Genomic DNA, 21,129 nt, shown 5'->3' with positions numbered 1-21,129 from the left:
GATCTCCAACAAGACGCTCCGCAACCTGAACGACTCGGCGATTGCGGCGCTAACAAAGTACTACAACGAGTGCTGGAGGAGCGGCACTCTACCGAAAGCGTGGAGAACGTCGAAGACAATCCTGCTACCCAAACCTAACAAGCCACCGGGAATAGAGGGCCTGCGCCCCATCTCGCTCACGTCCTGCGTGGGCAAGGTGCTGGAGCACGTACTCAACACCCGGTGGAACGACTACCTGGAGCGACACGGCATCTACCCGGACTCCATGCTCGGGTTCCGGGCACGCCTGGCGACCCAGGACGCCATGTTGCTGATCCAGAGGGAGATCCTCGACCCTCCGGGCGGGCTGCCCGGGAAGGACAACCGGGCAATCCTGGGCTTGGACCTGCAGGGTGCCTTCGACAACGTGAGGCACTCGGCGATCCTGGAGCAGGTCTCCCGCCTGGGCCTGGGGGCGAGGTCCTACAACTACGTTCGAGCCTTCCTGTCGGACCGCACGGCCCGGCTGGAAGTGGGAGGCAAGAAGCTGGAGGAGCGGAAGCTGGGCAGTGTCGGGACCCCGCAGGGTTCGGTCATCTCGCCACTTCTCTTCAACATCGTCATGATCGAGGTGGCGAGGCGCCTGGAGACGCTGAACCCGGGGGTCCGACACTGCCTATACGCCGACGCCGTCACCATCTGGGTCACGGGCGGCAGCAACGGGGAGATCGAGTCGAATCTCCAAGCCGCGGTGGACGCCGTGGAGTCCGCGCTCACGAGCACGGGCCTGCGGTGCTCGCCGCAAAAATCGCAGCTTCTCATCCTGCCGCCCCCGGGGAGGCACCGTAAGGCGGCAAGCCAGGAGGCCGCAAGGAGCATCGTGGTGCGGACGAGCGACGGTGCACCGATCCCGCACGTGCCCGGGCTGAGGATCCTGGGGATGTTCGTGGACGGGGTCCAGACGAACACCACGGCTCTGAAGAACATCGTGACAAAGATCGGGATCGCCACCCGCCTCGTGAAGCGGGTGTCGACAAGACACCGAGGCATGAACGAGAGGGGGCTCCTGCGTTTGCTGCAGGCCTTCGTCGTTAGCCAAGCAACATACGCGGGAGCCTTCCACCGCTGGACCAAGGCGGAAGAAGGCAAGATCGACGCCGCCATCAGAAAGGCCTACAAGAGTGCCCTGGGCCTACTACCCAGTACGAGAACGTCGGCCTTGCTGTCTCTGGGAGTACATAACACGCTCTCGGAGATCAGCGAGGCCCAACGAATATCGCAGCTGACCCGGCTGAACGGCACGACAACGGGCAGGAGAGTCCTCGACCGCGCGGGGCTCAAGCCACCGGGAGATCGAGCAAGCAGCGACGGGGTGCTAGAAGAGCAAGTCCCCCTGAGCGACGAGGCGGCGAGGGGCATCATTGTGTTCCCGCAGCCCAAGAACATGGACCCGGAGAGGGACCTGGACCGACGCAGGGCGAGGGCGGCAGCTCTGGCCAGGCAATACCAACACGACGGGGGCGCTGCGTACGTGGACGTAGCCAAGTACCCTGGAAGGAGAGACGCCTACGCGGTCGCAGTCGTCCAGGCATCTACGGGGGATCTACTCAACGCAGGCACCGTGCGGGCCAGTACGCCCGGCCAGGCAGAGGAGGCGGCGATAGGCCTGGCGATGGGGGTACCGGGCACCCGCACGGTGCTAAGTGACTCAAAGACGGCGGTAAAGAATTTCGCCAGGAGCACGGTCTGGCGGGATGCCGAGCGGCTTGTGGGGCTCGCCAGGGCCTCGCGGGCTGCAGGGAGCACCCCCGCTAGCCCGACTACCGTTATCAAGTGGTTCCCCGCACACATGGGGGAGCTGCCGAGCGTCGACAACCGCAACGAGGAGGCGGACGCGGCGGCCCGTGAACTCGTCAGATGCCGGGACGCCAGCACCAGCCTCTCCGCGGACGCAGGCGAAACCAACGCCGAGGAAGACCTCGAGCCCCTGACGGACTACGGAGAGATCCTAAAGCGATTCAGGGGTGAGAGGAGGGAGTACCCGGCCCCGCACCACGAACTATCCCGTGCGGAGTCGGTGATGCTTCGTCAGATGCAAGTGGAATGCGTGCTAACCCCGGCGTTGGCGCGCCACATCTGCCCCGAGGTGTTCGCAGACCCAGTGTGTAGCGTCTGTGAAAGGGACCTAGCGACACTCGGCCACATCATGAAGTGCGGCGGTGAAGTGCGCGATGGGGACGGGCAGTCCCTGGATGCCACGTACCCCGAGCAAGTGGAACGCTGGTTGCGCTCCATAGACTCATCATCACAGAGATGGGCGATCCAGCGGCTCGAGGAGGCCCTGGCTAGGCAGAAGAGAAAGGGGACCAAGGACCCGGTTACCGGGTGCCGTGGGACCCCAGCACCGGACGCCCTGCCAGGAGTACACCCCGAGATCTAGGCCCAGTGCCCTAGGACTTTTAATAGACTAGGGCATTAGAAGGGAAGCCCCGAGCCCTGCGCGGCCGGTTGGCAACCCCACGCAGGATCTGTAAATAAAGTCTGTTCTCTCTCTCCTGGCTGTGGCTGGCCATCCGGGCCAGTCTCACCACGTTAAGCTGGGAACCAGGTTCCGAGCTGGAGAGCTGCGCTGCCAAGTCTGGAGAGGAGGGGTGGGGATTGAGACGGAGGTGGTATGCGTGGGAGCATGCCCATACGATGTGATAAAGAGTACTTCTTTCGGGGTGAAGCTTGCAGTGAGGTGAGTGCGAAATAGGGAAGATGAAATTCCAAAGTGTATTGTGAGGGAAGGCCCGGGTTGGAAGTTGACGGAGAGTGATTTCGTCAGTCTTTGTTAGAGAATGGTGAGGAGGAGGGAAGGTGAGGCGAGAGGCGTTTTAATGTGTGATAATGTCGTTGTAGGTGAGTAGGGGGTGGGCATCCAGAGTGGGAGGTCGGGGTCGGGGAAATGGCCCCGTGATCCCTTCTCGTGCTGCGCCGTGCATCGCTTCATTGCCGGTCAACCCACAATGAACAAAAGTCCATAGCATGTGGAGCTCCTCGAGGAGGTAAGCGTAAAGTTCAATGAAGCGTAGGGCAGTGCAAGGAAGTACATCTTTTTGGAGATTTTAGCAGGCTTCCTTCGAGTCCGTGATTACTGTCAGCTAGACGCGAGGAGTGGCGGCAACGGAGAGTGCAAAGGCTATCGCTTGAGCTTCAATTTGTATTGAGGTCCGCGTGGCGGCAGTGGCGATTATACGTCTTTGGCTGTCTACAGTAGCGACGACATAAGTAGATCGGTTGGGGTATCTCGATGCATTGACGTAAAGCGTGTCCGATAGATGCTGGCGGTGGGTACGGATGTGGTTGGTGCGGGCGGTGCGACGACAGTCGAGGATGCCTGGGTGCATGTTTCGGGTAGAGCTGTCTAGATCCGTAGAGTGGTTCAGACGAGCACGAAATGTGAGGCGAAAACTGGGTCAAACCGTTTAGGGGCGCCGCGAATGTTACCTCTCTATCGTGGCGATACGGATGCAGCACTCGCCTCCAACGCAAATCAACTCGGTTCAAATCCAGGTCACGGCTGTATTTTTTTTTTGCCCTTTGTGCCTATATTAGACCGTATTTCTGCTGTGCACTAATTCATTACTTCATTTATATTGTGCGAGTGTTAGTGAAAAACATAATATAACAATAAAATCTCATCATGTCATAAAAAAATTACGGAATATTTAGAACTACTTGAGAACGTGAAGACAAAAGCCTGGTGGAACCTTCTGTATGTGTGCTGTTGTACTTTCACTTTAACTTTGCAGCCTCTTCTACCGTTACTTGAACATTCTCACCTCCTAAGCACGTTATTTAATATAAAAAACAACGCAGGGGGACGCCTGCCTCAACACTGTTACACCTACATGCGAAAGTTTGTTTTGGTAAGAGTAGCACTCTGTTGGGACGCGGTTATGTCTAGAGGATGGATATTGTTTAGAATGAACGTTTTCAAGCCCCACAAACAGCTGTTATTGATCCTCGTCTGTTTGGAGGAGTTAACCTTTATCATGTATGGCTCAAACAACGCGCACTCAAATTATATTGATATGTACCTGCTTGCAGCAAATTTGTTTCAATAGGCAGGGCTTCGCAAAAATAAATGATTATCTTAAAATACTGTTCATAAACCACTCGTTCCTTAGATCGCAATGGAATTGTCGCAATTTTATTTTGTTAAAGCTGACACCCCGGTGCAATGCCATGGTTTTCTAGCAATCGATTGAAAGGCAGTTCTCACTTATGAGAGAGCAGGATTAATTGTCATCGTGCGCAGATATATCTGAAAGAATCCGAAAAGGCTCATCTGCATTGGTCAAAAACACGGTTCACTTGTATGTTAAACAAAAATATTAAGCTACACGGTTACTTCTGTCAACACAAAATAAACCGAAAAATTTGACCGCCGTGCAATGTTTGAAACTTCGTAAAACGAAATACTTCTGGGGGATTCGGGCTATAATGGCGCGTTAAAAGTCTGCAAAGCCTTTTAAGCTCTTTCGTCATGCAGACATTAACACTGGTTTCTGTAAAAAATCTAGACTTATTTAAGCTATCACATGCCCACGAAAGAGGGTCGGTTTGGTTTATTTTGTATGGATGACAAGAAAAGAGAAATCTAAACGCAGTTATTGATTTGTATACGGGGTTGGCTTTTGTTATCTTTTGTCCCTACTAAAAAGAGAGGCACTGGCCATGTTAGAACTCTAAAATCTTACACTAAATTAAAAAAAGCTTGCTTCTCAGGGGGATTTGCACCCAGGTCTTGGGTCTTTCGCGTAAAATCAGAGTGCTGTAGCCGTTGCGCCAGGGTGGAGGGGTAACTCTCACCGCGAGTTCGACCAATTTTTTTGCCTCACTTTTAATAAATGGGCCCTATAAAGCATTTTAACCAGTCTATCTTCAAGTTCACTCTAGTTTGGAAGTTTGGTGGTATCGGGGCAACCTTAACACGAGCACGCAGGGGTGTGCGGGGGGGGGGGGGTAGGGGCGGGGGCATGCCAGGCGGACAGGCTGAGTCGGGGTCGGATAGCCTAGGCCAGCTAAGGCACTACATCCAGTGGGCGTAAGCTTGAGGTGCTGAAATTGAGAAGATTGTAGAACTTCACGTAGCTGTTTAAAAGTGTTATGCATTCCCAAGCGCAAGAAGTCATATATGTGTGAGTGGGGAGGCCTAGTGCAGTTTTTTGCTTTTTAAATGTCTAGTTCCCTGCGTTCTGCTGGTTTTAAAAACAGGTAAAGAGCTCCGTATGTAAGGCGACTGTTGAGGGAAGCTTAAACCAGACGGGCAGTTTCAGCTAGATTGAAATCATTACGCTGGTGGGTGATGCGCTGAACTAGTGCCCATTGTGTGACTGTGCGTAGAAGTGCCAGGATGAAGTGCTAGCCTGAGCCGTCTCGTGAAATTGTGAGTCCGAGAATCCGTAGACTAAGGGTTTCTTACAGGGATGAGGCGAGTCTGTATAGTAACAGCCGGCTTCGGCATCGGCACTGTGTGGCGTTCCCGAGTTCTCTGCTGAAAGGTTAAGTGGTGATTTTTCCGGGGAGCAGGTTACATCACATTTAGAGAGATACGTGCTAGTGATGTAGATGGCTCCTTGAAGGGATTTTTGTTGTTCATCCATGGAAACTGAGTTGGTCCATATGGTGAGATCTTCAGCATATGTGGCGGGGTTGGGGGATGGGACTGGGTTTAGTAGAGGAGGCAGATCATTGAGCGCTATTTTAAAAAGAAAGGAGAAATGACGGAGCGTTGTGGTGTGCAACGGGGAGCGGTGGGTAGGGAGTGTGCGTAAGTGGGCGATTCCCACTGCAGCAGTGTGGGTGGATAGGTAAGTTGTAGCATACTTGTATATTCGGGTCCCAACATGGGGAGTGACCAGGCTGTTTAGTAAGGCGTCGTTGTAAATGTTATCAAATTCGCTCTTGATGTCTCGAGTTAGGATACAGTATTTGTAATGAGGGAGAGGCAAATACACCTTTTAATGGACCTCCTCGGATGGTACCACTTTTACTAAACACCCTAAGCTGGTATCTTTGCCTCTTCCTCAAGTTTAAACCAAGCACGCAAGGGTCTTTCGAAGATGTTCCCATTAAAGTGCTTGGGATGCTTTGAAAGGTTAGTGAGAAGGTCTGCCTTCGGCTGCAGAAGGAAGTCTTGGGTAGATAGCTTGGTGCGGAAGCCATGCATGGCAGTTGGGAAGAGGTTGTTATCTTCTATGTACTCCATAAAGCGATTGGGAACCACGTCATAAAGCAACTCGCCGAAGCACGAAGTCAAGGAGATATGATGCAGATTTGGTACGCAGATTGGTTTGCCAAGTTTGGGGATCAGTGAGATGTCAGAGTGTTTCCACGAGGGTGGAAGCGTACCTTGTGCCTAGTTAACACTGATAAGATTCCGGAGCTGGCCGAGGCTGGCAGGAGGAAGGTTGCGAATTAGACCATTCAGGATTTTGTCATGCCCTGGCTCTGATTTGGGCGTGAAGTTGCGGATCACTGCTTCGAGTTTTTCATAGATAAAAGGCGTGTTAAGCGTTGCGTTACAACTCCCCAGCATAGTTGGCACACGAAGCATAGGAGTCTCGGGAGAATGTTCGTACTTTTGTCGCAAGGTGTTGAGCTGGGTTCGTCCATCCCGTGGAAAGGCATGTATGTGTCGGCGGATGGGATATTGAGTGTTGGTCTTTGTCTCTTGGGTACCCATTAGGGATCGGAGAAGGTGCCAGGTTTTGCGCGTACTGAGCGTTCCTTGCAACTAGGTGAAAAATTAGCGTATCCTCTTGCTTTGTGAGACGAGCAATGCGTAACTTGAGGCGCCGGTTCGTTTTGTTACGTTTCCAACGTGTTACCAGGATGTGCCTGGCTGTCCATAGGCGATCGAGGTAAGAATCTACAGCCGGGTACTCAGTCGTGAGCGGGATTCATTTGGTGTGTTTTTGAAGAGCACGTTCATTGGTGGTTACCCATTTATCGAGGTCCAAATTGGCGGGTGGAGTAGTTTTGGAGCATCCCGGAAGAATTTCGAGTCTGTAAGGTGGGCGACGCCTACTTGGGTCTTCGCAAAGCCCGAACTGATGAGGTGAAAGATTCTGTGATAAGTTACGAGAATGTGGTGGAGGGATTGCCATGTGTATTGGGAGATGTTGCTAACAAGTGTGATGTATGGGTTGGTATCCCGGGTGATGTTGGAGCTGGGGTGGGTCGGGATGAGGGGAATGTTGCAAAATGTCAAGCCGTGGTGGTGTCCTGCATATCAGAGCGTAGTTCCTGATCATTTCGTGCGTAACACCATGCAGTGTGCCGTGTAATAAAGTCGCCGAAGACCCCTAATAGGTTGTGCTTAGTCGTTTTCATTAGTTTATGGAGGAGTAGATAAAGTTCCTTCAGGCCGTCAGAGCGAAGAGAGTAGACGTTCAGGATTAAAACACTTGGATCATTCCTGCTGGTAGGTAAGAGTTCCCCCAGTAAGCACTCAATTGCAGTGATCAGCTGATGATGTTGCTCTGGGTAGGTATTGTGTATTCAAGTGGTGGTCCGCGTTGAGTTGAGTTGGGATTTTGAAATGTGATGTAATATAGAATAGATGGGTTAGTGAATCATACTTCTTGTAGGGGAAGTAGTGCTGGGGGTGGGGCGATGAGCTGGTGGAGGGATACGTTTTTGCGGAGAAGAAGCGACAATTCTAATGCCAAATGTGAAAGAACGTTGAGTTGGTACATTTATACATTTAAAAGAGTCCAAGTCTTCACCGATGGCGCCTTCGTCAAGTGGAGAGGGTATAGGGGGTGCAGGGGTATAATTGGGCGGGCAGTGCTTCTTGCGTTTTAATTTTTCAGCGTTACAGTCTTTTGTAACCTTGATGCAGCCTGAGAGCGAGGTAGCTTCTTCTTGCAAGATCGCGAATTTGTTTTGTAATAGTTGCTTCAAGTCAACCAGGGCAGAGAAAATGTATGCGAGAGCGAAATTGCCGGGTAGTGGTGAATTTCCTGGTGAAAAAGGGGACAAAAGGAGTGGGTGGTTGTGAGGGACACTGAAATGATTTATAAACATTGCGGGGTTACTAGCGCAAAGTGTAGTCCGGAGTCCATAGGGCATGTTTCGGCCATTCTGAGCGCGTTTACGCGAATATATTTAGTAGAAAAATCAATTCCAAAATTCTTTCCTCCCCTTTGCATCCTCGCTCATTTTCTGTGGCATTTTCGTGTGACGTCAGGAGGAGATGACTCGGCTTGACTCGAGCTACTGCATGGCTCGCCGACCTTCCGGCAGTCGGCCCAGCGTTTAGTCTGCCGGCCGCCGACGGGTCGTCGCAATTCGTTCGCTCAGTTGGAACGAAGCCACGACAAGTTTATGAATGGAAGAATGTGCCTTTCTTTACTTTGTTAGTTTGCACGATGTATCTAGCTCCAAGTCAAGGTCGCTCCTCACAAGCGCTGCACAAGCGCACATGCGACGCTTCGCTGACTGGTACTATAGTAGGAAAATCTAAGGCCACTTCAAAGCGGGAGATGAGTCAGCGAAGTCACTATAGGTACTACGGAAATAAAATCAACTGATACTTTTACCGTACAGCGTAAAACTAGGGAGCACGAAGCACTTTTTTGCGCTGGGAGAACAAGCACAGCGGTTAGCAGCATTACCACACATCTGCGAACGCTTTTCCGTCTAAGAAATGCAAATGCTAGACGTGAGATATTGTGTAAATTTTGGGACGCTTACTGCATGAGCGCTATACAACAAATACTCACCCAAAGTGCTTGAAAGGCTAAAACTAAATAAAAGTGTAAACTGGTTATACATTGTATTCCTTATATTTTCATTACTGCCAGCGATGAGCAATTTTGCAGGTTGTCTGCCAGTGCAGTTAACTGGGACAAGTGCATAGAACTTTAGCACGGTAACTGGTAAAGTAGGCCAGTGTCTTTCGAGAACATGCCTTGAACGACAACTCCGACCAGGTATCTGGGTATCCCGTTTGTAAACTACGAGGACGCTGGAGAGTAGTGTGACGGAAAAACTGATAGAGTTAGAGAGAAAATAACACAATGGGGGGGAAGGGATCTGTCAATGTTTGCCCATGCATCAGTATGTAATGTGTTTTCCGTTGCCAAGGTATGGTACGTCCTTCAGGCGATTTGTATGTCAAGAAGGAACATACAAAAGCTGCACAGAGTGTTTGCTGTGTTTTTGTGGGGCTCAAGTTGGGAGCTCATGAGTCGAATAATTTGTTTCGCTCGGTGAAAAGTGGTGAATTGGGACTGGCACATTTCTTTATCCGAGAAATAGTTTCTAGGTTTATGTTTCTGAGAGAGCAGAGAGGTTGTTTTCTACGTACTGTGGTGCAGGTCCGACTACGTGATATTCCAGACTATGTAGTTTCAACTTCTGGAATCCTATCTGTACGCGTGCGTGGGTTCTTCCGTGAGACAGTGGATGCTTTTAAAATTTTGAGGGTTAGGGTTTCTTCGGAGTATTTTACTAGCGTACCACGGAATAGTTTGTACAAAGATATGATTGATGTCTGTCTACCTGTTCCGCTTTATTGTCAGTTGCATGCAATAGGTTGAGGAAATATGTTATAAAAAGAGTGAAACGAATGCCAGTACGTCCATCCGTTAAATCTTTCTTCTTCAAACTTCATAGCGGCACGCTACCGGTAAAACCCTGGCTGCAGAAAAAAGGATTATATGCGCACCCATAGACACTTAACTGTCGATTATGAAAAATACTTGAAACAATTGAGCATATCTTTCTGGACTGTTGGGATGCGGTGTTCCACTGGGACATCCTCCAACGAACCTTGAAAAAAGATCTACCCTTAACGCCTAATGGCATTCGCTTTTTGCCAGTATACAATGATGGAGGCGTGCCCTATGATATGTTCATGGCACTTAGTCTGCATTCTGTGTGGAAAACTCACATGGCAGTTCAAAATGCCGCCAATGATGTTTGCACGGTGCTTTAGTACTTCATAGAAAGCGTTGTTTATATAAGAGAAGTGTATAGAGTCATGCCAGAAAAACCTGAGTGGTTACCCATCCTGGATGTTCTAGCGCAGTTTAAGATGTCTTAAGCCACCCCTTTCTGCCGACTGGTAGCTGCAGCTACTAATCTGTGTACTGTGCAGTGCGTTGTGTGTTGTCGCCAAGTAGGCAATATAGAAAAAACAAAGCTCGTGGCCCAGTGGTCTGGACTGCTAGGCATGTTATTTTGCAAGTCGCAAGTTCGAATCCCGGCGGGTACATTTTTTTTTTGTCAGTTGACCTTTTGGTTTTCGGCCGATGTTTTCTATACTGCGGTCAGCATTTTTGGGCTGTAACGTTCACTCATTCACGAACTAATTCACAGAACGCGCGCAGGCTTTCACTGAAGCGCTAGCGAGTTCTCGTTGGCGTGCTGTTGCCATAAGCACCGACTGTTTGCGGGCAGTGGGCACAGGCCAGAATCAACAGACCCTTGGCCTGGTGCGAACAGGCTTTTTATGATACAGGCTTGAGTTAGGTAAGCTCCAAACAGGGGGAAAAGCGCATGTCATTTTAGCGTCTGCGGTGACACGGAGGGCGTTCATCCAGTGCGTAGGCCTCGGCTAGTGATTGCTAGGATTCCAAGCCGTCCTCGGAGGCTTATCTTGGGCATTTTACAGTCGACAACATGGCATAAGCGTGGTATGATGATTACTGAGATATCGAAAATGCCCATCCAACGATGCCGTCGGATGTCAAGCATGTCTTTTACAGAACCGAAACCGAAACTTGTTTGAATGCAAACCTTGGACATCTTCCAATCAATGTGCGTCTCCTCCTGTCATCACGGCCTTTAGTTGATATGGCCGCCACAGACCGCGCATGGTAGTTTTTCTTCTTTCCCGCTTTAAAAAATAATTACCGCCTTAGTAACCGGATAAACAATGAAAAATGTGGTAATTTGAGGCAGTCTACGCAGTGCAAGCAAAACCGTGAGCTTGACAAATTCACTTCAGTGTCCCTTTAAGCTCCGAGAGCAGTTGTTGCAGAGTAGTGGTTTAGTTGGCGTTTTTAGCTAAGTGTCCTTTTAGTTCATTTTCGTGGCAACATTTACTAGGCTGCAAGATTCATCAGGTAACTGCGTAGTTTGAGAGATGGGCGATTCAGGGTTGGGACACACATCGTATCGGCGTCCGAGGCCACCGCACTTCACACAGCTTTGGTATGTATTCACGTACGGGCGACAGCGTACCAGAGTGCTGTGCACTTTTACAAAAATTTCCCGTCAGGCCCGTCAAATGTGAGTGGTGGTGTGTCGGAGGTGCCTAGCAGCGGGTTTAAAGCATCCTGAAGAAAAAACTTCGGTTGATGAAACAAGAGAGCGCTAAAAAATAGCAGCAACGCTTAGGCTTAGGGAGCTGTACTTTGAATAAGGGACAAAACTCGGGATTAGAACATCCTAGCCCATCGAAAGTTCAAACAAAGATTTGTAGTTGTGCTGTACATTTATGTAGAGTTCGGGGAACCGTTCAGCCATCGTGATAACACAAATCCTGCCGAAAAACTGTCTAGAAGAAGAAGACACATCACGGATGAATGAATCTGATAAGGGTAATTTGTGACAGACAATTAATTCCACCAGCAGCGCATGGCAAGGGGAGCAAAAAGCGTATAGGAGGAGCATTCGGCTGTCATGATACATAAATAGGCTGCTTCTGATGATCATGATGATAATGATGATACATTAAGTTCCGGGACCCGTTAAAATTCAGGGATAAGGTATTGAAGAAGCGTCTAAACGGCATTCCTGCTCTCGTGAAAATAGAGAACTATTTTTTTTGCAGCTGGCTCCAAGTGAACGGTGGACGCCGCTGTACATAGCGACGTTGGTGTGTCTTGGACTCAACATACTTTCGAAGGTCACGCTGGCAGGTACCCTGGCCGTGGTAGTGCGCAACTTCAGAAAAGACGTCAAAGATGCACGTAAGTCTTGACTACCATTTCGTGTATGTTATTTCTCTATAGCACCTACTACAAGACACGAATCACTTAACGAAACAGAGGGACGTAATAAGCATTCCTTTTCCAACGTGCCTGAAATTGTGAATGATTCCGTAATTGCCATTGCAATCAGAAAAGGTAGTTCAAAAGTGCAATCAGTCAAAGTGGTAGTCAGATAAAGGCGGTCACAATAGTTCTAGTGCTACGTTGAAAGTCGTGTTGTTTCCTGATCTTTATTTCCTTTTTGTTCGTTTGCGTGTGTCAAATGGTCGGGGAACTATTTCTTGTGTGTTCCACTCTCCCCACAAATACAGAACGTGGAACACTTGAAAAAGAGCCTCGTTAAAATTTTCTCCTAATACTGCTAAACCGCAGTTGGAGCTTCTTCCTGTTAGTAATAACGACGCGAACGGTGACTGGCAACTGCTTTTTATTTGTTATCAACAAAGCGTTTTTCCGGTAGTACACTGTGCACAAGCCTCTATTGTTTGCAACTGCCATGACCTTATTACTTTCCGTCGTAATTGCTATGTCCTCGAAAATCTCCTGTTCTATCACAAGACTCGAGTACACAGCACTACAATGTTTGATACGAGATATGATGTTAGGGTATGTAGGTTTTCTGAAAACAATACAAATTAATTTTCAGCTCGCGCGCATGCAGTCGTGTCACCATATTTTCTGTTGCGAACTAACTGGACCTTCAATACGTTTGAAGAAAAATGCAGGCAACGTCTTATTGAGTGTCACAGCTTTCACTGTGTTCCTCTAGCCATTACTCATTACCCACCTTTGCACAGGACGCCAAGATCACTGGTTAACATGGATTTGTCAACTTTTATAGATACACTATATATACATAAAACGTATGAGGTAAAATACGCATCGAGTGTACTTCTAATTTAGATGAACTTCTACCTATGTGTCTCTAGAATTAAAATGAAATATCATCATCATCACCAGCCTATCTACGCCCACTGTAGGGCAAAGGCCTCTCCCATAGATCTCCAATTACGCCGTTCCTGTGCTAACTGCGCCCAATCTATACCCACAAACCTCTTGATCTGATCTGCCCATTTAACTTTCTGCCGCCACCTGCTACGCTTGCCTTCCCTAGGGATCCACTCTGTTACCCTTATTGACCAACGGTTATCTTGCGTTCGCATTACGTGCCCGGCCACACCCTTTTATTCTTCTGATTTCCTGCTGATATGTCCCAAACACGGGTTTCTTCCCTGATCCACTCCGCTATCTTGTTGCCCCTTTACGCTACGCCTACCATGCTGCGTTCCATTGCTCGCTGACTCGTCCTCAATTTAAGTTTTACCCTCTTAGTGAGCCTCCAATTGTGCTCCGTAGGTGAGTACCGGTAAGATGCAGCTGCCATACACTTTCTTCTCCAAGGACAATGGCAGGCTGCCATTCATTATCTGAGAATGCCTGCCGAATGCACTCCACCCCATTCTTATCCTTATAATTATCTTTACCTTATGGTTAAGATCCGGGGTAACAAATTGGCCTAAGTACATATATTCGCTTACCACTTCCACTGCCTCGCCACGTATCTCAAACCGTTGTGCTCTCCCAAGGTTATTCATCATTACTCTGGTTTTCTGCATATTAAAATCGGCATCGATTTTACACTTGCAGCTTTGCCGCTTCTCTTGTTAGCTTTTGGTTGTTATTTACGGGTGTTTGTTTAGATGCGTGTTAATCGACGAAGCGGCAAACTATGTTTTGCCGCGGTAGAAGAAAGACCTGTGCAGAAATGTCTCGCAGGTGATGACTAAACGTTCTAGAGGGAGCACTCTCACTATGTTCCAGTTTATCTGAAAGGCACAGAACACTTTAAAAATTAAATGAAGAGACCAACGCTGCGCAAACGTCTTGTTTTTGTTTGTGCCACCTTGTTACTTCGTTTTTTATCTGGCGACCCGCATTACGGTGCGGTGGCACATGGCGCAATAAATTCGTTCTTTTTTTGTTTCTGTTTTACTATATTAAAACAATTCTGCAAAACGGGTGCTGTCCTCCAAGGCATGCTCAGTATTTTAAGACTGGAACGTCTTCCTCTGTGACCGCCGGATTTTCCCGCTTCGTTAGCAATTTTCACACCAAGATTTCAATGACCGACCAAGAATACACCAACATATGATTGTGACTTCTGTTATTGTTGTCTGTAACATCCAGGTCAGGAAGGTTGTCGGGCGGAGCTGCCGCTGAATAATTTGGGGGATCCTCCAGCATCATAACCAGCATCCTCATCACACGACTTGCGTCACACAGCTGACACACTTCTAAGGAATCTACGGCACGAAGAAGTGGCTGTGCACTGCAGCAAAGAGAATGACTGAAGCCATCCTACAAATTAGGTCGTTTCAAAAATGCCTGCATGCATGTAAAACCAACTCAGAAACGTCGATCCGGATAGCCGCCCCGAGTGTCTTGAAGCGGTGGCTGAGACAAATTAAGAAAGATATGTAGCCCGGTAGATATGAGGTTGGCAAGTATAGCTACGCGTGCAAGCTGTGGAATAAAACATGCGTCAAGTTTTGTGCCTTGCAGTGTTGGTGTGGTGTATGCGATTCCTTTTGTCTGCGGTTAAGTTTATATCGGCCAAACGGGCCGATGCCTTTAAATTCGACCAATCGACTATAGACGTTCTTTGAAGGTTGATGACTATTCACACGTCGCAAACCACTGCAAAAAACGTAGAGGTTGTTTCCCTAATTTTTAGGACACAAAATTAGTACCCAAACATAAAACCCAGCATGTCCGAAAAATAATAGAGGCTTTCTATATTAGAAGGAACGAAGGCAAGTGCGTTAGTGCTTGCTCTGAGTCATTACTTTACAAAGAATTTAAATTTCTTATCCGCTAGCAGATTGTGTAACTTCTTGGATGCCAAACTACGTTAGGGTGCCACACTGTGTAAAGATGTCAATTTGTTGTCACTGCATTGCCCGTGTTATCTTTTCACGCACTAACACTGTTTTTGTGTATACATTCGTGTTTTCTTTCTAATAAACTTTCAGTTGCGAGTTCAGCGCGGTGCGTCGTACCCTCTTCTTTTTGTCCCTGTGTTTCTTGCGCTGTTTTTTCACCATGAATCTGAATCGGCACCAACTAGCCCAACTTGCTATCTTACTTCTTACACCGCTATTCACAAGGTATGCCCTTTGAAGGCTGATATTAGTCATTTAGTTGCATTGTGGGCAGAAATACTTTGCAGTGTAAGCACACAAAAGAGATAGACCTAGTAAGAAGTCCCATACCCGCACCCCTTGTTTGTACAATTGCTTTGCTTAGCCACACACGTAGTAAAAAATGGCTATATGGTCACAAATACGTTCTTCTTTTGAAATAGTGAGACGCTACACATACCACATTAAATATGTTTCTCTTGCATCATCGTCTGCTCTGTCTAAAAAATCGGGAACGCTCCACAAGATTCGTGTGTGTGCTTAAATATGTGCTCCTGACTTGAAATTTGAGGAAACTGGGCAACAAAGTGTTTAGTGCTAAACACCAAAGTATATTGCAGGTGCTTCAACTGCAGAGTTATGGGAAGGAAATATGAAACGCACAATAGAATCGCTTCAACGCACCTAGAAATTAAAACGTACACTTTTATAGGCCACAACCGCACAAGTGTAAAGTACCCTATTGACTTGTAGGTCAGTTCTGCGATGGTAGTGCGTTGGCATTGTTACAGGACAGGGCGCCCAATGCATAGAGCGTCGAGAAAGATGGTGCGCTCTCGATTCACCGCCAAGCACAACCTCCCGCTGAAGCCTGGTCCACGGCACCTGGCCCTTCTGGTGGCGCAGTGTAGCACAATGCATGTCACATAACTATTGCAAAGAACAAGTCGTCTCGGACTCGCACCCATAGACTTTATCCAACTGGCAAGTACTAACCGTTGGAGTGTTATGGCGACGGGAATGGAGCGCTTGACAAAGGCGAGTGATCGTGCTGCTACGAGCAGCGTATTTTGTTGCTCTCGAGGTAAATGCCGCGTTTTTAACGTGCGTATATACATATCATGAAAAGCCCACTCGCGGGAGGCCAACTCGACGCAATGATGATCGTTACCAGTGGAGACTATAAAGCCCAGTTTAAATTTAAATAATGATAAATGAACATGCTGAACGTGTCCTTTTAGCACGGGTAACGAAGTGCGGATCCCAACCATGAGAAAGAAATCCAGCCCAGAATAGGATGGGATTGGGGTGAACTAATGAAAAGTAAGCTACCTCTATTTTTATAAAGATATTTAATCAATCAATGCATCCTGCGGTGATGACAGGCGGAACGGAAACTTGACACCTTACTAAACAACCCCAAAACAAGCTTATATTCACCCCACGTGTCATAGTGCGAGTAATGGAGTAATGATAGCAGTAACGCTTCGGGTCAGGAAATCAGCAAGCTGGATTAGGGAAGAAGCTCGTCTCCAGAATCGTTTACGTGGCTCCTTCTGTGGTTTTGGGGGCATCGGAGCGCGAAAAGCTAGACGTCCTTCTTAGACAGCCATACAGACAAGCCCTGGTACTTCCTGCGAGCACCTCTACGGTACGACTCACCGCTTTGGGACTGCACAACACCATCGAACAGCTCATAGAGGCCCACCTAACAGCGCAGAAAGTAAGACTCGGAGTAAGCCCATCGGGTAGAAAAACGTTAGCTACGCTTGTTTACACGGCGCCGCACATCACAGAAAACGCAGTGGGCATTCCGCCTGAACTAAGCACCAGAATTATTGTCCATCCAATACACTGAAACATGTCCCCTCAACATCATGAGAAAAGACGCATAGCAAGAGCTACTGCGCTAGAAAAACAGTACGTAGGACAAGACAACGTCGTCTATACAGACGCGGCGGAGTACGCGAGGTACGGGGTAAGATCGGCGGCCGTTACCTCCACAACCGCCTTCATTTCCAGTCTGAAGCTTCAGTCATCTAACACCCAGCAGGCTGAAGAGACGGCTATCGCCCTTGCCTTCTCTCAGGCAAAGGCCAAAGTTAATTTTATTACGGACAGCCAAGCCGCCTGCTCAGCATACCAACCCGGTAGGGTTTCAAGACAAGTGCTTCGGGTCTCCTTTAACGACCACTACAGAAGCGGTTCAAAATCATTTGGACCCCGGCCCACTCTGCTCTTCGCGGCAACCATACGGCACACGTCCTGACCCGAGAACTCGCCAACCGGGCACCGCAAGAAGAGTCGAAGCGAACCTGGCAACCGCTCCTCGCATACGCCGACATAACCCAACATTACCGACTAGCGAGACAACTCTATCCACCAGTCACTTATCAGGCCACGAAAGAACAGGAAGTCATCCTGAGACAACTGCAAACTTATACGTACCCACACCCAAAAAGACTGCACGCCATCCATCCTACTCTCTATGATTCTCTATGTACTTATTGCCAAGCCCCATGCACACGTTACCATATTGTCTAGGAATTCCAACTAAACCTAGGTCTTCCCCCCATCCCCAACCCCACACGCGAGCAGTGGAAGAGTACGCTGGCCAGCTCCTGCCCGGAAACGCAGCTTTTCCTAGCGGAAAGGGTGAAGACAGCAGGCCGTAACAACGGAATCTTGGACTGAACACCCCAAACACAAATATGCTCACTTCGACTGTGATTAGAGTTTCTCTCTCTCTCTCTCTCTCTCTCTCTCTCTCTCTCTCTCTCTCTCTCTCTCTCTCTCTCTCTCTCTCCCTCTCTCTCTCCCTCTCTCTCTCTCTCTCTCTCTCTCTCTCTCTCTCTCTCTCTCTCTCTCTCTCTCGAGTAGAATATGTCATTGTTCAAATGAATAAAAGGAAACGTAGTTCGACTTACCATGTAGTACGACGAACTGACAACAGGTGTACCACGAGGGCGACAGAATGGACACCAAGAGACGGGACTACAAGAAAGGGAAGGCCATTAACTCGATAAATAAATGAAAGAAGAAAATTCCAAGGCACAGAATGGACTCGGGCAGCGCAGAACCGTAGCGGGAGGATGTCAATGGCCGAGGCCTTCGTTCTGTAGTGGACCTAAATAGGCTCTTGGTGGTGATGATTATGACCGTTGCATTAGAAGGTAATCCCGTAATTCGGCCTCACCGCAACGCGATTAGTTGCTCATTCCATGCAGCCAACAATAAAATTTCGGCTTACAACTATGTCACCCACACGATTCTACTCAGAAGTTGCCTGAGCTCTGGCATTACAAAATGGAGGCGCGACGTTCTGCAATGCGGAGAGCCACAGTGCAGATTATGTTTTTGAGTGAAGTGGTATGTACAGTAACACACGCATAAAACGCGATTACGAAAATATGAGCCTGAACACACGAATACAGCGGGTTCTTTCCATGAAGGTTAAATTGGTGCGTGGCTAAATTGCATTAAAGGGGTCGGGAAGAGAAAATGCATTTGTCTTTGCCTAATTTTGCCTGCTTGAATGATCTTTTACGAACATAAGCACCAAATATTTTCACAATTCTTTGCTTCTGGAATTTAGGAGGCGCCGTTGAAATTCTCGTTTTGAGGCGCATCGCAAGCGACCATGTGCGCGCCGGCGGTCAGCAGCGCCACTAGAATGACGTCACGTCAAATACATTCGAGAGTTCAACGCGGTTCAATGTTCTTTGTGTATAATATTCTGCAAAGCTGCAAACCCAATATTTTAAAAAGAATGCATCCTTTATTCGTTGCGAAAAAACAGTTTTCTATCCACGTGAGCGGTGTCGTGACCACTTCAGTTTTCTGGCAACCATTGCAGCAGAACTCAGACCTACCAGAGAGACCTACTGGGTGTTTGTACGGTTTGTAGCCAGTTTCCCTGCTGGATTTCACCTTCTTTTCCAGAATTCTCTTCGGAATCTTATCTTTTTTGTGTGAAATGGCCCAAGATCGACCGAGCGAACAAAAAAATTGCCCCGTGTGCGATTCCAACTTGAGGCCTCCAGGCCAGCCCAACGTTACGGCAGCCTAGTCGGACACTTTATCCACTACACTATCGACGTGGGAAGCGCGCGCGGCGAAAAACTGCTGCATAAAAGCCTCTTCGCATTTGTAACCCAGAAGTCTGTCGTGTTTTCATAAATTCTAATCTACCCAGAGCTTTAACCGCCAACTTACAGTTGAGCGCTTCTGCAGTAAGCCACAGCGGAGCGTATACAATCAACAAAACAGCGTTTACAGCATTTTTTATTGCAGGAAACAGGAAACCAATCGTCGAACTGCGTGATGTTGGGACTCGGCTCTGTATCGCTGCTTCTCGCTACTTATTTTTGCGCTTGATGAGTGAATAATGGATGGGTTTTAAGTTCCGACTACTCGAAGTTCCTTCGCTAAACGTGTTTATGTAATAAACTCTCATTTTAAGCGTTCGGTCATGTAAGCATACGGTCATGTATCTCGTCAGGTTAGAAGTTTCACGTTCGCGCAACTCACTTTACAGGCTACGTGAGACAGACGTCGGCAAACTTGTGCAAGAATATCGGGTAGCAAAACGACAGTTTAGACTCGTAGAAACAGCGTAAACTGTTTACGAATGCCCAGTATAGATTAAACGTGGTTACCTCTGCCTGCGCATCTCACCGGTGTTGTTGACTGAAAGTTGGACCATGTTGATCAGTCGTATCAGAGATCAGACGTCTCTCGTTCAGTTGCAGGGCGAGTTTCATCATCGCGCCGATTTTGTAGCTTTATCTGACCCTTTGCAAGCCCGCCCTATGCGACATATTGTGCAGACGAGGGAGAAGTGTGATTGGCTTCTTACTGACTTACTGAAACGTCACTTCACGAGTTGAGGAGGAAAGCCTCGGTGAAACCGTAACTGCATTTGTTTACCTATTTGCCGATATCGGGCGACAAAACGAGTACGCATTGTTTGCTTATCAAAGTTCCACGGTTATAAGCCACACACAACACAGTTTTTTTTGAAAATCTCTTCACGACCCCTTTAACAAAATTGGGAAATGTGGCGGCTTTCCACATATACGTATAGTGGGCCAGCACTTGACCTCCACAAACAACATTCTCAATTTCAGATGTGTTTGCTCATATTTTGTGCGCGCATTTCATTTTGCCATGACGGTAGATTGCCGTCATTCGCCTTATTTGCTTTGTTGGCGGCATGAATAGGTTCTTCGAGCGCAAAGTGGTCAATTGGAGCGAAGGGATCGCTTTAGACTGTAAGGACTGCTGTGCATTGAGCCCTTAATGGCGGCCTCACAACTTAACTCAAATGCATTCTTTCTAGCCATCTTTAGTGAAAACATAACCGACATTTTACGAAGAAAATGAAGGCTTTAGGGAATTCAAAAATAGCAGGTCTCAACCAGCGAAAGTTTCAACCTTGTTGAGCATGTTGGTTTTTGAGTTGGCATGTTGGTTGTTGAGTTGTCAAATCCGTCACCAGTAGTTAGAAAGATGTGGCCGGCAGTGGGGGCAAGGGGTGAACCGAGCAGACATTATTACGAGAAGCGTGATAGGCCACTGTGGAAGGGGGAAGTATACAAATATAGCATTAGAGCAATGACGGCAGAAATGCGAGTACGAACGATCGCGCGAAGCAAGAATTGATTTTGTTGAACGACCGTCTAATTTTTCCCCGCTGTCATAGTGCAAACGCCCAATGTCCAATGTTTACTGCGTTGCTCTCGGCGGAGCGCAACGAAGAAGATTGATTGCCGCTGTCTGTTTTCTCTGATGCACCACTTCTGGCTCCCTGCTCGTCCCGTCTGCGTTGGCGGGGTCTGCTGGTTTCTCGCTCCGACGGCCGCAGCTGCCACGCCTCGTGGGGCAACCGGGGGGTGCGTTAAGGGAAAAGTTCAGAGAGCGCACTTCCGCGCGCAACAGGAAACGCACACTTTGAGTGCACATCGCAGGAACGGTATTAGGGGGCCGATGACTTGGAGGATTGATTGTTGGGTTTACCGCGCTGACGCAACGCAGGCGATGAGGCGTGCCGTAGTGGAGGTCTCCGGGTTAATTTTGACCCCCTGGGGATTTTTATTGTGCGTTGAAATTTCGTGCGCATGGGCGTTTTTGCTTTCCGCCTCCATTAGAAAAGCGGCCGCCGCAACCGGGAATCGAACCCGCGTCCTCGTGCTCAGCAGCGCAACACCTTAGCCACTGAGCCACAGCGGCAC

General features: G+C 48.5%; 1 protein-coding gene across 4 annotated transcripts in view; it reads left to right on the top strand.

Annotated features, from left to right (window-relative positions):
* LOC144178933 (uncharacterized) overlaps positions 1 to 15,012 on the top strand; it is a 64,240-nt gene extending 49,228 nt beyond the window's left edge. For all 4 annotated transcript variants that reach the window (XM_077707088.1, XM_077707086.1, XM_077707084.1 and 1 more), the window contains exons 7-8: positions 11,816 to 11,954; positions 14,163 to 15,012. In XM_077707088.1, the coding sequence (XP_077563214.1) occupies positions 11,816 to 11,954; positions 14,163 to 14,224 (201 nt within the window). In that variant the 3' untranslated portion in view covers positions 14,225 to 15,012. The remainder of the gene's footprint in view (positions 1 to 11,815; positions 11,955 to 14,162) is intronic.
* The last annotated feature ends 6,117 nt before the right edge of the window (positions 15,013 to 21,129 follow it).

The sequence above is a fragment of the Haemaphysalis longicornis genome, unplaced genomic scaffold (genome assembly GCF_048455015.1).
Source record: "Haemaphysalis longicornis isolate Haplotype H1 unplaced genomic scaffold, Haemaphysalis longicornis Haplotype H1 scaffold_4, whole genome shotgun sequence".
Lineage (NCBI taxonomy): Eukaryota > Metazoa > Arthropoda > Arachnida > Ixodida > Ixodidae > Haemaphysalis > Haemaphysalis longicornis.
This window is presented reverse-complemented; position numbering and strand designations above follow the sequence as displayed.